The sequence below is a fragment of the Arvicanthis niloticus genome, chromosome 28 (assembly GCF_011762505.2).
Source record: "Arvicanthis niloticus isolate mArvNil1 chromosome 28, mArvNil1.pat.X, whole genome shotgun sequence".
Classification (NCBI taxonomy): domain Eukaryota; kingdom Metazoa; phylum Chordata; class Mammalia; order Rodentia; family Muridae; genus Arvicanthis; species Arvicanthis niloticus.
This window is the reverse complement of record NC_133436.1, coordinates 12819654-12833971: the sequence shown is the minus strand read 5'-3', so window position 1 is coordinate 12833971 and position 14318 is coordinate 12819654. Positions and strand designations below refer to the sequence as shown.

General features: G+C 39.2%; 1 protein-coding gene across 4 annotated transcripts in view; it reads left to right on the top strand.

Moving 5' to 3' along the window:
- The window catches only part of Scaf8 (SR-related CTD associated factor 8), a 137415-nt gene that overhangs the window by 15507 nt on the left and 107590 nt on the right, over nucleotides 1-14318 (top strand). For all 4 annotated transcript variants that reach the window (XM_076926723.1, XM_076926724.1, XM_076926725.1 and 1 more), the window contains 2 exons: nucleotides 8287-8370; nucleotides 12903-12947. In XM_076926723.1, coding sequence (XP_076782838.1) covers nucleotides 8287-8370; nucleotides 12903-12947 — 129 coding nt within the window. The remainder of the gene's footprint in view (nucleotides 1-8286; nucleotides 8371-12902; nucleotides 12948-14318) is intronic.

Below are 14318 nucleotides of genomic sequence, written 5' to 3'. Positions count from 1 at the left end.
GATGAATTTAAATGTCTGCATTTATTATTTAACATATTAGACATTTCTGTTCTTTCTTTTTTTTCTTTTTAAAGATTTACTTATTTATTTTATTTATATGAATATACTGTAGCTGTCTTCAGACACACCAGAAGAGGGGCTCAGATCCCATTACAGGTAGTTGTGAGCCACCATGTGGTTGCTGGGAATTGAACTCAGGATCTTAGTGCTCTTAACCATCTCTCTAGGGCCCCCCCCCCCCATTTTTGTTATTTCTAAGATATGTAAAAACACTTATTTATAAGAAATAAGAGGGCTGGAGAGATGGCGCTCACCCATTACCTTCTGTGTCCTTCCCACCTTTGTGAAGCCTCCTTCTTCTAAAACATCCTCTTTCATGTCTTTTTAATGGCCCACTCAGCTTAATCAGAGTTGCTTGTACAAACAGAGGTGTGAGATGATTTACTGGAGCATGGGTATTTTATCATTTTTTAAAAGTTTGATGACTCCATTGGTGTCTTTTAGAGATTAGTGTATTTTGTCTTTTTCCTCTTACACTGTAGACAGATTTACCTGGTGTGTTTGTATATGTCAGGTATGTCACAGAGAGAGAGAGAGAGAGAGAGGACACACACACACACACACACACACACAGACAAAATGAGCTTTCCTTTGATGTTAGACATTGTCTTTTTTCTTCCCTTCCCTCTTCCCCTCCCCCCCCCCCTTTTTTTCACTTTTTTCTTTTGTGAGACAGGGTTTTTGTTTAGCCCAGAGTTTTCAGCTGCTGTCAGAGGGGCTGCAGAAGGGGACATGTATTCGACCTACTCCAGCCATCTTGACCAGAGCTGTGTACTTTTACTCTCTCATTCCAAGGATTTGGAAAGGAGTCACATTTGCTGACTGAAAGGACTTATGTACACGAGTCTTTGTGGATTAAATATACTTATTTAAACAATGTTTATAGGGAGAGATGATGTTTATTTTTTTGCTACAAATGCACTTTTGAACTTAGATTCTAAAACATTTTCCTTTCAAGTAGGATTCAAAAACTGTGATGCTATCTTTAGGCAGTTACCATACTTGAAAAATAGGATTCTTAATTTAATGATTACTTATGTGAGAATGCTTATAGCCCATAGGCAGGACGACTAGCTATAAAACATCAAAACTCATATTGTTGGTACAATAGTGTTGATAGCCATTTTTATTTATAATTTTTGACTGGGGGCCATTGTGCCCCCAGTAGTCACATGCTAAATTGCCAAGTCTGCTACTCAAACTGCTTTAGGTTAGGTAATAAGTATTGTCCTTGCTTAATATCTTGTACTTTAAAGTTTTTTATTCAGAGGAAGATGAACAGTATTGCATTCTTCTATGCTGTTACAGCCCTCACTGTGTACCTTCCTGTAGTTTTAGATGGTTAGTTCATTAGATTATTGTCTACCTCCAGAAGCATGTGAGTTTAATGACAGACTAGTTGGCCTATCTTATGTTCCTATTGTTGGTGAGGTTTTTGAATGAATGCTGTGTTGTTAGATTATACATATTTTGGTTTTTTCTTTGTGGTTTTTAAAACATTACAGATTTTCTATACAAAATATTTTGAAATAGAAAATAATGGTCAGTCAGAGATAACTCAGTGGGTAATGGCCACTTGCTGTCAAGGCAGATTATCTGACCCATATGGTAGGAGAGAACTCCTACAAGTTGTCCTCTGACTTCTGCTTGCATGTGCGTAAGCGTGTGCCCCCACACGCATACACACATACACACAAAAGTAACTAAGGTATATTTTAACAGGAAAGATGATAAGCATTCCTTTAAAAGGGTCACCTATATTGATAATTGTTTCGTTGTTTTATAACTACATATTCTGTTTCCCCTTCACTCCCAAAGAAGCTGCCTTTGGATTACTTTGTCCTGAATCCTTCAGTATGAAGTAGGAAATCAGAAAATCAGCCTTTGCCTTTGAAAGTCCAGTCTGGGTAATTCCCAAAGTATGTGACATCTACCACCAGCCCTGACTTTTTAAAACATGTCTTTTAAAGACTAAGATTCTTAGTAAAATTTTTGAGAAGAGTTAAGAAAATGTCAGTGATCTAAATAATTATGAAGTTCCTTTACAAAATTCATTAAGTATGACAGACAGCCACATGAACCATATTCATCTCATCCTTTATCATAGGAGTTGAGACATGATAACATTTTGGTTCTTGTGAATGAAGATACCTGTTTTTAAAATGTACAAAGCAGTTGTGTGACTTCTCCCAAAGAGTCAGGAACAGATGTCTGTTTGCTTCAGGTAAGGCATGTGGGAGAGAGGATTGGGTCCAAGTGGGACTCAAGTGACCTGAACTTATTGAGGTGACTTAAAGGCAACTGTGTCACTGAAAGGTCCTCCACAGCATGGTTGATAGCTAGGACCCTGAAGTTGCCTGCTCCACTAAGTTTTCGTCCACCAGTTGCTTACTGCTTCCATAACCTTGGGGAGGACCTCATGAGACTTGGAGCTTTTTGAGGCCTTTGAGGGTTTTTTTTTTTCCCCTTAAATTTGTTTGTTTGTTTTTCAAAACTTGGTTTCTCAGTGGTAGCTCTGGCTGTTCTGGAACTCACTCTGCAGATCAGGCAGGCCTCAGGTTCCCCCTGCCGTGCCTCCTGAGTGCTGGGATTAAAGGTGTGCACCACCATGCCTTGCTTTATTTTAGTTTTCAGATAACAGCTTTATTGAGACATTCACACTATACATTTCATCTGTTAAAGTGTACAACACATAGGCTTTTGTAGATTACACTAATTATTCTTTAAACTATAGTAACATGGAGCTTTCTGTGTGCCTGTGTTAGGTGAACCTCACACAAGTTTGAAGAAATAATCTAGCAAGCACTCCATTTTCCCTCTGTATCTTATCTGCCCCCTCTTGTGTAATGCTCTGAGCTTGGAAAGGGGGATATATAACCCCCAACTTCTGCCTCAGATTGGGCCAGCAGTGTTTATGTATGATTGGTTGTTAAGTTTCTGCAGTAGCCACAGTGTACTGCAAAGAAGACTGTCCTTCCTGAACAGAGGACTAAACACAGATGACATCAGAAGCAGTTTCCTTTTGAGGCCTAGGATTTCCCCAGCCACAGCATTTTATCCTGGCTTACAGTAACAGATACGGCTTCCTCACTGGAAGGTAGCTTTAAAGTTAATCAGAAAATAGGTGGTCTCAGGCATTACTGTCACCATTTTACCTGCAGACACATCTTGCCTGGTATCTTCATAGTGTATAGAGTCCATAATCAAGCAGGGTTGTAGAGTGTATTCCAGAAAGTCAGCTCAGAGAGCAAATGCCATCCAACTTATGAACAGTTGGAGTTCTCCAGTTTCTGCAGGCAGTTTTGTGCTGTGGTAGCAAAAAAACAAAACAAAGAAAACAACAGACTGACTTACCATTTAATTTGTGCTTACAACCAGCATCAGTGACCACAGCCTTTATGATTTATGGAGTATGGGATTGGGGCTTTCTGACCAATAATTCATAGGGATATAGCCCACTGTGGGCACAGGGATTTTCATTATTAACAACAGTATAGCTTCAGTGAGTGTTTCAGTTTTTGTTTGTTTCTTTACACAGGGTGCATTTATTTAAATTAGTTTGTTCAAATTTATTTAAATTAAATTTGCTCTTTCAGTGTTTGCTGGATTTGCAATACCCAGTGGTTGGTATTATATAATGAAACCTTCTTGCAAAGGGTGAGCAGGGTCTTTGAACATCCATGGCTGTCCTTTTGAGTAAGTTCCTGTTGGTCTTAGGATACAGCAGATAGCAGAATAATGATAATATGGCTTAGCAAGTTCCAGGCAAGTACAGCATGAGGAGATTGTGTCACTTGTTCTGGCTGAGAGCAGTGTTGAGTTGTAGCAGTGTGCTTGGAGTCAGTCTTCATGAACTCCTGGTTCCCCACCCTAGAGTGCTTCTGGGGGTGCCATGCACTTCTGCCTGCACAGGCTTGATGTTGCAGGATATTTGATTACACTGTGAACCCGAGATTGTATTGCTTACTGGGAAAAGCTGTTTCTAGTTCTGCTGCGATATTGAAGGGCCAGCCTGTCCAGCATGGTGAAACCTGCATTTTAGAGCTTCCTGTGTCTGATATGTTTCATGAACTTCCTTAACCTCTGTGTGTATCTTGCCTGTTGAATTTTCTGAATGTGGTAGTCCTCACCTTTACTGAAGAGAATGTTCAATTTAGAGGACATACATTCATAAGATCTATGGCTGTACTTTATTCTTTTTCCCAATGCTCTAATTGATTTACTAATAACAGTTACATGCTTTTAATTGGTAGGAAGGTTTCATGTAACCCATTTTTTTTATAGTGTCTTAACAATTGAAAATTCCTTTTTTCATAGTTATTGAGGTTAGGCAGTGAAGGCTCCAGGTGCTGATCATGAGTTCCTGGGAGAAACTCTTCTTGGCTGATGTGTATTTGTCTTCTCAAGAGAAAGGGCAGATGCGGTGCAATGAGCTTGGGTGCATGAGACAATTGTATATGTGTGAGCAAAAGTCATGCGATGCCTAGTTTGTACAAGACAGTAGTTCTGTGAGAGTGGAGCTGTCTTGTCTATCCATATGATGTCATTTAATCACCTCCACAGAGACATAAATATAGTGGGGGCTGGGACTTGAAGATAGGAATCTTGAAGAGAACGAACTGTGGAAATGGTAGGTGCTTTAGTGGACTAGAGTAAATAATGAAATACAGTTTTAAAGGGAACATAAACAAGAGATCTGAATGAAGTCTCTGACTCCATGCCTGATTCCCACAAAGAACAATGTTTTTACTTCACACTTAAGTTCTTTCAGCACTTGTCTTCGTGTCACCAAGTCTAGTTTTGATACCACTGATAGTTGGGTCTGAGACAGTGCAGTGATAGGATGGGACGTTGGTTCCCTGTAACTAGCAAGACCATAGGAGGATGTGTTTGTCCAGTGGCTGTATTGATGTGTGTGCTGTGGCTGTGTTTTCCCTGGTTCATCGGATACTGACTTCATTTTCTAGAAGCTGACGTCTCTTACCTGTTGCTTCTTGTTCTTCCTTCTTTTCCTTGTGAAAGTTATTTATTGTCTTCTGAACAGGCAGAAGAAACAATCATGTCTGGTCAGCATACAGTTTTGAAAGTGTCAAGATTGTATTGGCAGGAACCCATGAGTGGTTTTTGATTGGAGATTTGAGAGACACTAATCATGTTTTCAAAGCCCTAAAAGATTATTTTGGAAAGAGGTGAATTATTTACTTTTATTTTAGATTTCATACTTTCTCTTAATTCATTTGGTTAGAGTCCTCAGCCTTGAAGGCACAGATAAACCTGCACTGATGTATATAGCCATGTGTCTCTTGAGGATTCTGGGACATGACCTGTAATAAATTCTGTAAGGCTCTTCCAAGCCATAGGATTAATTGGGTATTAATCAAATCAGCAAGGACATGAAAAGGTTTTAAAAAATTTTTTAAATAGTATGAATGTTATGTTAAAATTGGGTGATTGGAGGTAGGAGAATGCTCTCTAGTGAGATTATATTGTTTATCAAAGAGAGGGAAGACCACAATTAAGATATTACTCAGATTCAAAGGTTGTTTTTTGTTACTAACTTCTTTTACCATAGAATTTGATTATTTTGGTTCCATTTCTTTGTGTCTTGCTGTAAGAGTAGAGCTGAACAGATGTGATGATCTGTTAGGAGCACTACACCTCACTAGTCAGCGCTCTGTCAGCATAATGAAACATTTGAGTGAGGAGAGTCCTCTCAGCTTTTCCTTTTGGAGGTTCTAGAATGTGGTGCTTGCTATGGGTTCTGTTTAGGTGACGGCCCTCATTGGCAGCAGGAGTGTTTACTGTGTACCTGTGATTGCATGAGGCAGGGATCCAAGGAGCTTAGTGTGGTCTCTCCTGAGAAATGGCTAAAGCGTAACATGAGAGCATTTCCCCTCTCCAGAATGGGGTTTCTCTGTGTAGCCCTGGCTGTCCTGGAACTCACTTTGTGAGACTCACCTGCCTCTGCCCCTTGAGTGCTGGGATTAAAGGTGTGGACTATCACTGCTGGCCACAGAAGAACAACTTTATTCTGTTAATTGCCCACAAATGTGTCCAAGCCTTCCTTTTTACACCCCACTGCCATACTTGGAGTCAACCTTAGTTTCTTTTGGGACCTGATTCTAGTTAGATGATGTAATGAACACATGGGTTCCCCCAGAGGACACTGAAGAGAAAGGCTGTTTGTTATAGTAACTGGACTCGTAGATTGCTTCCTGTTGGGCTGTAGATTGCACAGTTGGGCTGTCGTTAGCCGGTTAACTTCTTACATTGCCTATTAGTGCCAGTCACCACCATCTTTACCTTTGAAGCAGTTCTCTTTTGAAAAATCAAATATTAGACATAATCAGGCAGATTAATGACTTCAAAGGTGACTGGTGAGACCATGAAGACATAAAGAGAAGGGGATTACTTCCTCAGTGGTGATTTAGGGAGAGGTACACATTAACTAGTGCCAGGCCCTGGGAGACAGTTCTCCGGGTGGGGCATGGCGATTTAGACTGGTCTGTGTTGTGATGGTTAAAGCTCAGAGTACAGACATTTAAATACTGTCTGCACCATAGTGTCACTGAACTCAGCTTTTATTTAACCGCAGTTCTCTATTGTCTAATTTTTCTGCCATGTCTTTTAAACTATTTTCTCTCTGAACATTATATTAGGAGTTTTAAAACAGATCAAGAGGCAGATTGCTTCGGACCATTAGATTCCTTGAGATTTAGAAAGGTTTATTTATTGATTATTCTTTGCCACCCTTCCCCTTTCATTACGGCCCACTGTATATCCGTAGTTAGCTTGGCACACTCAGTGCGGACCAGGCTTTTTCTCACACTCTAGACCTTCCTATATCTTTCTCTCAAATGCTGGGCTTAGAGCTGTGCACTGCCATGCCTGGCTTTAAAAAGCTTAATTGTGATAACATGCATAAATAAAGCCAGCCATCTCAGTGTGGTCATCAGGTAAATTCACCACATTGTGCAACCATAATTACAATTAACTTTAGAATATTTTCTTCACCTTCAAAAGAATTGCTAATCATAAGTTTTCCTCCATTCTCCCAGTACCTGAAATTAAACCTAGGGGCAAGTGTTCTACTACTGAGCTACATCCCCAGTTTTCTTTTTAACGAAGCATAGTATTTCCAAGGGCCAGGCAAAATAGTGACACATGCTTGTAATCTTAACCATTCAGTAGGCCAAGGCAAAAGGATTGCCAGCTTGAGGCCAAAATAGGCAATTTAGTGAGAGATATCTCACTTCTCCCTAAGCAGTTTCCAAGATTCATTTGTATTATATATCTAAAGATCTAATTCCTCTTTATGGCTGACAGTTAATACATAGCATGTATTTTATCATCACTTCATGTCATTTGGGTTGTTCTATTTTTCAGTGAGTTTTAGACGAATTTTATGAATAATTCTGCAGTTATCATCCAGTGCAAGGTTTCTTTCTTTTTCTTTTTTGAGGCAGAATCTCTCTCTCTATATAGCCCTGGCTGGCCTGTTCTGGAATTTGCTTACGTAGAGCGGGCTGACTTCAAATTCACAAGAGATCGGCTTGCCTCTGTTTCCCAAGTACTGGGATTAAAGGTGTCTGCCACCACATTCAGCATCAGAGGCACAAATTGTAATGTGAATGGTTAGTTTTAGCTTATTTAGGTGTGGATTTGGGAGTGGAGTTCACTAGATCACGTGGTGACCATTTAGTATCTGTTGAGAAGCTGCCATGCTGTTGTATTTTATTTAGTTTTTTACATTACATTACATACGTGTGTGAACGTGTGTGGTGGGAAGGGGGAATATGCATGCCATAGCGAGCCTGTGGAAGGACAACTTGTTAATGGAAGTGGTTCTTAATTTCCAACTTGTGGATTTTGGGGAATAAACTCAGATTGTTAGGTTTGGTGGCAATCCCCTCCCCCTACTGAGCCACATTGCCAGCTCTGAAGCAGAGTGGTAAAGTTGCTGCACATTTGGCATTCCCATTTGTAGTGTGTGAGGATTCTAAGCTTTACAGTTCTCTTTTTCTGACTTACTACGACAGAGCAAGTGTGAGGTACTAGCTGATTGTAGTTGCCCATTCCCTGTGCTTAGTGTTGCTGAGCTTGACTTTTTAAAAAACATGTCCCTTATGTTTCATTGAGAATATAAAACATGGAAATTCTAGTAGTTTCATGATTGCTTGGAGGCACCTGTGATATATTTAACATTTGCTTTTCTTTTTCCTTCAGTTGTATTCGCTGAATGATTATAAGCCACCCATTTCTAAAGCAAAAATGACTCAGATTACAAAGGCAGCCATCAAAGCTATTAAGGTGAGTAGCATATTTTACTTTCAAGTCTTCAAAAGAAAATAACGCTTGTGTATGTGTGGGAGAGAGAGAGTGTGTATGTATGTGTGTGTGTGTGTGTGTGTGTGTATATATATATATATATATATATGCGCCATGCATAAAGGGTCCTGTAGAATCCAGACTGTATCAAGCATCTTCCTGCCTTGTGTTCCACCCCCCCTTTTTTTTTGAGATAGTCTGTGGGAAAGTATTAAATTATCCATTTAACATGATCTAGATTTAGTTGGGAGATAGGCTTTTGCATGCCTTAATTGAGGCGGGAAGGCTTGTTCACTGGATGGTGGGACTGTTCCCCCTGCTAGCATCCTCGCTTGTATAAACAGAACTGGGTGGAGTAGCAGCAGGCACCTGTCACTTGTTGCTGCTGCTGCTACTTTAAATTCTAACTTGTCACTCTGTGTAGGGTGTGCTTGTGAATGCCTAGCAGAGGACAGCTATCTCTCCTTTCACCACAGGATGTGAAGATTGATGTCCCTGTTTTTCCCTGACTGTGGATGTGTGTGACCAAGTGTCTCAGGTTTCTGCTTGTATAACTTCTCCAACATGACAGACTGACCTGGAACTGTATTGAGTTGGCTTTCATTAAGATATTGTCACAGCAAAAGGAAAACAAACTAGTTAGAGCGCCCTAAGAAATAGATTCTGTTTATTTAAATGGGATTTATTAGAGTGGTTTTCATACTGTATTTTGAGTAGTCCACCAATGACTGTCTCATGATAGAAAGGCCAAGAGTGGTTGTTGTCCCAGTCTGGTGCTAGAGTCCTGGAAAATATCTAGAGAGCTGCTTGTTTTCAGTCCTGAGTTGGTATCTTGAAGAAATAGATTTAAAACTAGTAAAGAATAAATGCCTCAGCAACAGGATAGGTGAACTTGCAGGTAAGAATGAGGGCAAGTAGGAAAAAGCCAAAGCTTCCTTCTTTCTTGGTCTTCTTTGTGGGCTGCCACCAAAAGGTATGGCCCAGAGGTGAGGTGGGTTTTGCCACCTCAAATGATCAGATTAAGAAAATCCTTCATAGGTATGCCCCGAAATTTGATGTTTAGTTGATTTCAGATGTAGTTAAGTTGGCAGCCAAGATTAAATTTTGAAACAACCTGACACACAATCACATTCTCTCTTGCTTAAATTCCAAATGAAAACAATTACCAGGTCATAATTCCACCTAGTATAAGTGTGCCACACAACTGCAAATGCACTCACTATATATTTCAGAATAAGTGGCACTGTCTCTTGAGGAATGCTCTGTATTTCAGCTGTTACCTCAGTCTGTATCATATTATATGAAAAAGGGATCAGAATAAAGGCAACATAAATATCTACATAATATATGTACACACGCACAAACACCTTCTTAACAATATAGGACAGAAGCTCTCATGTCTGTTACAACTGTCCCTTCTGCAGCTGTTGGCTCGCACCTTGTTTTTTTGTGGGTGCTTGAGAACTGAACTCCAGCCTGCAGGCTTGTTTCCCCAGCTCCTCCCTAGTATTTTAAAAGAATAGATTTTACATATTTACTTCAGCTTTACCGTATTAACACATACCCATTGTGGAAAATAAAGAAAGAAATCTGCCACTTAAAAATCTCCACATTTACATAAAAACACATTTTGAAAAGAGTCTTCCAGCTAGAGAGAGGTTCAGTGGTTAAGAGTCTGTGTGCACTGGTTTTGCAGGGGACCAGGGTTCAGTTCCCATCACCCACAAGGTGGCTCACAGCCATCTCCAGTTTTAGAGGGTTCAGTGCTTTCTGACCCCTAAGGCCACTGGGCATACACTTGGTTCACATATATACACTCATACACAGAAAATAAAGGCTAAAAAAATCTTTTAAAAAAGCCAAAAAGAAAACAATCTTTCATAAATTTTGAAACAAGCATTTTCCTCACCATACAGGTGTTTGGATATAATCACATCATAGAGCAAAGGTGTTCTGATACTGGCATTTGTCATCACACTGACTGCAAAATCTTAAATATAACAAGGTAAAAGACTTGGAAATAAAATTAGTGTATTTTTTTTCTCTTATTGGTTGTGTATAGATCTGAAAACAAATCGTGGAAAATAATTGGGCTTCATAGTGTATAAAGCACTTGAATTTTAGGAAGAGACCAGGGAAAGTTATCCATTGTACAGATGCAGTGAGTTTTGAGCCTGTGTTAACTCATCCATACTCTGGAACCACAGGGAAAGGTTGGACTTTCTGGAGAAGAACACAGGAGTTGTTTTTAAAAATCTTTTGAAGTTCAGGCATACATAATTTCTTGTCTCCTGGTCTATGACTTCCTCCAGCAAAGATCTTAAAAAGGAATGATTGCTTCTAATTAAGTAGGTACCAACATATGAACATTCAGTGATTAAAACATTAGCTCTAACTATACCTAGCAGCTATTAAATTATCTTTTGAATTATAGCAACATATTAACTAACAAATTCTTAATTACTAGTAATTACTGCCAGAAGAAATTGACTTGATTCTTTTTAAAGTTTTAAGAAATCAAGTTTGCGTGTGTGTGTATGTTTGCCACAGCACCTGCTTAAAGATCAGAGGACAAACTTGCAGGTATTCAGTTTTTTCTTTTGTGTAGGTCCTAGGGACCAAACTCAGCTTGTCAGTCAGGCTTGTGTGACAAGCACCTTTACTTGATAAGCCATCTTGCCAATCTTTGCTTGTGTGTGTATGTGAACCCCCATATTTTTGTTAAAAAAAACCAATAAAAATCAAGAGGTATAAAGATGGTGACAAGCCCAAGAATTGTGAAAGAGGTTAGTCTCTTTTAAGTGCATCTGATAGGCCTGGTGTGTATAAACTTATTCTCTTGTAGCTTATACTATCTCCAATGATCTGATTCTTTGGATCATGTTTCTAAGAATATGCAAACATAGCCGGGCGGTGGTGACGCACGCCTTTAATCCCAGCACTTGGGAGGCAGAGGCAGGCGGATTTCTGAGTTCGAGGCCAGCCTTGTCTAACGAGTGAGTTCCAGGACAGCCAAGGTTATACAGAGAAACTCTGCCTCGAAAAACCAAAAACTAAAAAAAAAAAAGAGGTTTGAAGAATATGCATATGTTAATACCAGCAGTACTAGTCTAAAAAATAGTAATTGGTATATTTCATGAAGAACTGTTCAGCATAGTACTTGTTAAATTAAAAGATTCAATGAAGTATATATAGGTTCTAGCATTACTCCCTATTTTCAGATATCAGAAGAGAATAGTAGACATGAAATAGTCTGTAGAGTTTGAATTGGGGTTTTTGTCAATTGAGAGTAACTCAGTTTCTACAGTGTGCTCTATTGTTAGGTGTATTACTACTGCCTTTAATAAGTAATTCCAGTTTTGGGAAAAGTTGCACATTCTGATAAGTACTGTTTTACCCCTTGGCTCCATTAGTCAATAACTATTGTTCTTTGTTTCTACTCCTATATCATTTTTCAGCCTTTTGGCTAAGATTAAGGGGATTCACATGTACACACGCATGTATACGCCCTAGACTTTGAGATGTCATTAAACGACAACAGTCCCTAATACATGTATTCAAATCTCCTAAAATGTAGACGTTTTCTTATAAAGAACCCAAATTACAGTATGTTGATCATATGTATGAATTTTATATGCCTAAACTGCTTTTATGCTAATATGCAGTCACCCCATGCATACATTTCAGGGTTAAAGCTTTAGTTCTTAATATCTTTTCAATCTAAGGACAGGGGTTAGTTATCCTTTATAAAGCAGAAGTCATGAGACTGGAAGTATAACTCAAGTTCTTCAAAAGAGAATGGTAATCATGGCATTACCATTGACATACTAAAATTTTGTTGTTTACAATTTCTATTGTATTTACTTTCAGGTTTATGTTGAGTGTTGTATATTAATCTAAGTGTTTTCATAATTGATAGTAGCTCATTTAATTTTGATTTATTAACACGTTGTACATTCTTCCTTCTGCCTATAGGCTAAAACAAGCTCTCATGTTTTTTAATGTACTACTGGTTAGAGTTACTTGCTTTTTGTATTATTGTCCTTAATTTAAGTATTAAAATGACACTGTAGAACATGGTTACTTTTTCTTCTCTGGAAAGAGCATAACATTTGTCAGTGTGCAGTACTTTGCTGTCAAAGCATGCTTTCTTAAAAGATTCCTTTGTTTTTGCTTTTTGACAAGGTTTCACTGTGTAGCTGAGATTTGCCCCAGCTTGTCGTCACTTAGTGTCAGCCTCCCTGGTGCTGAGATTATAGGCATGTACTACCCTGACCAGCTAGAATGGTTTTGTGTAATACACTGTAGATACATTCACTGTGCATGAGTACTTCAGAGGATTACTTAACAAATTCAGTGTAGTGGCTAGTTTGCTGTAAAGGTGAATGATATGAATCCCAAAAGTTTGACTAACATTATTTTAATGAACCTTTGGCGTTCTTCCTAAGCCTGTGGTTATCAGAAAATTTTAATCTAGCAAACTAATTTTAGAATCATGTTTTCTTTTTCTACAGTTCTATAAACACGTGGTACAAAGTGTCGAGAAATTCATTCAGAAAGTAAGTACAAATGCCCTTTACTACCTGGGTTAAATGTCCTATAATTTGTATTGATGCGTATGTTCTCATGTATTCATTAGGTATTTATTTTTAAACATGTGATTTAACTTAAAACGAATTTTTTTATGTGTATGAGTATTTTAACTACCCATATGTACGTGTACCAAGTGTGTACTGATCCCCTAGAGATGGGGTTAGAGTTGGTCCTGACTGTTTGTGCTGGGAACTGAACCCATGGCCTCTGCAAGAGCAGCAGCTGCTCCTCTTAACCACTGAGCCATCCTTCAACCCTTAATATTCTGTAAATTAAATGTTTAAGTTCTTTTGATGGAATCATAAAAAGGAACTCCAGGCGTTGCAAATGCTGGACCAGCATTCCTTCTCCAGCACCTTGTCAAACAGAATTGTGTAAGCACACAGGTGCGTAGTGTAGTCCCCGCCATTGTCCACGTAGGAGGAGATGATCAGGACGTCAAGCTATAGCTGAGCTCAGCCAAGTAGATGTCCATCCAGACTATGCCAGGTTCCTTCTCAAGACAAAAAGTACCTCCAGTTGTTCTATTTCTGATTGAGAACTAGGAGGAAAGCACTGTTTTGTACGTATGAGAAGGGTAACCTTTAGGCATATATTTTTATTACATTTCTTCTCTCTTGGAAAGTTTGTGTCATTGATTTTTTTTTCCCTCCAAATGTTACAGATGGTTCTGACTAGTCATTTTAAGTTTTATACTTGGAGAACAACGCTGTGTTACATTATCGGCTCCCAACTATTTGTTTCCCACATTCATTTTGTCTGAGCCACCAGTGCATTAAGCAGTGTTACATCTTATTTTATAGACCTTTTAGCCCCTTTTTCCAGGAGAAACAAGGCAGATAAAAGCTAAAGTTAACAGTCCTATACTGTCTTAGTTATGGTTATTATTGCTCTGATTAAACACCACCAACTTGGGGAGGAGAGGTCTTAGTGGGCTTCTGCTTCCACAGCACTGCTCATCGTTTGAGGAGGGCAGGGCAGGGACTCAGGCAGGAGCTGATGCAGAGGCCATGGGCACGTGCTGCTCACCCACCTGCTCCCAGTGCCTTGCTCCTGCTTTCTCATAGAACCCAGGACCATCAGGCTGGATGGCCCTGCCCACAATGGACTGGGCTTTCCCATCAGTCATTAATTAAGAAAATGCCCTACAGGCTTGCTTGCCTACAGCTTGGATTTATTGAGGCATTTTCTTAATTGAAACTCTTTCCTCTCAGATGACTTTCTGTAGCTTGTGTCAAGTTTACATAAAACTTTCTAGCACACAAACTTTCTTTATTAGTCTCAGTGTCTCACCATAGTTCTTTGTACCCTTGTTTCTAATAGGTCTGTTTAAGACT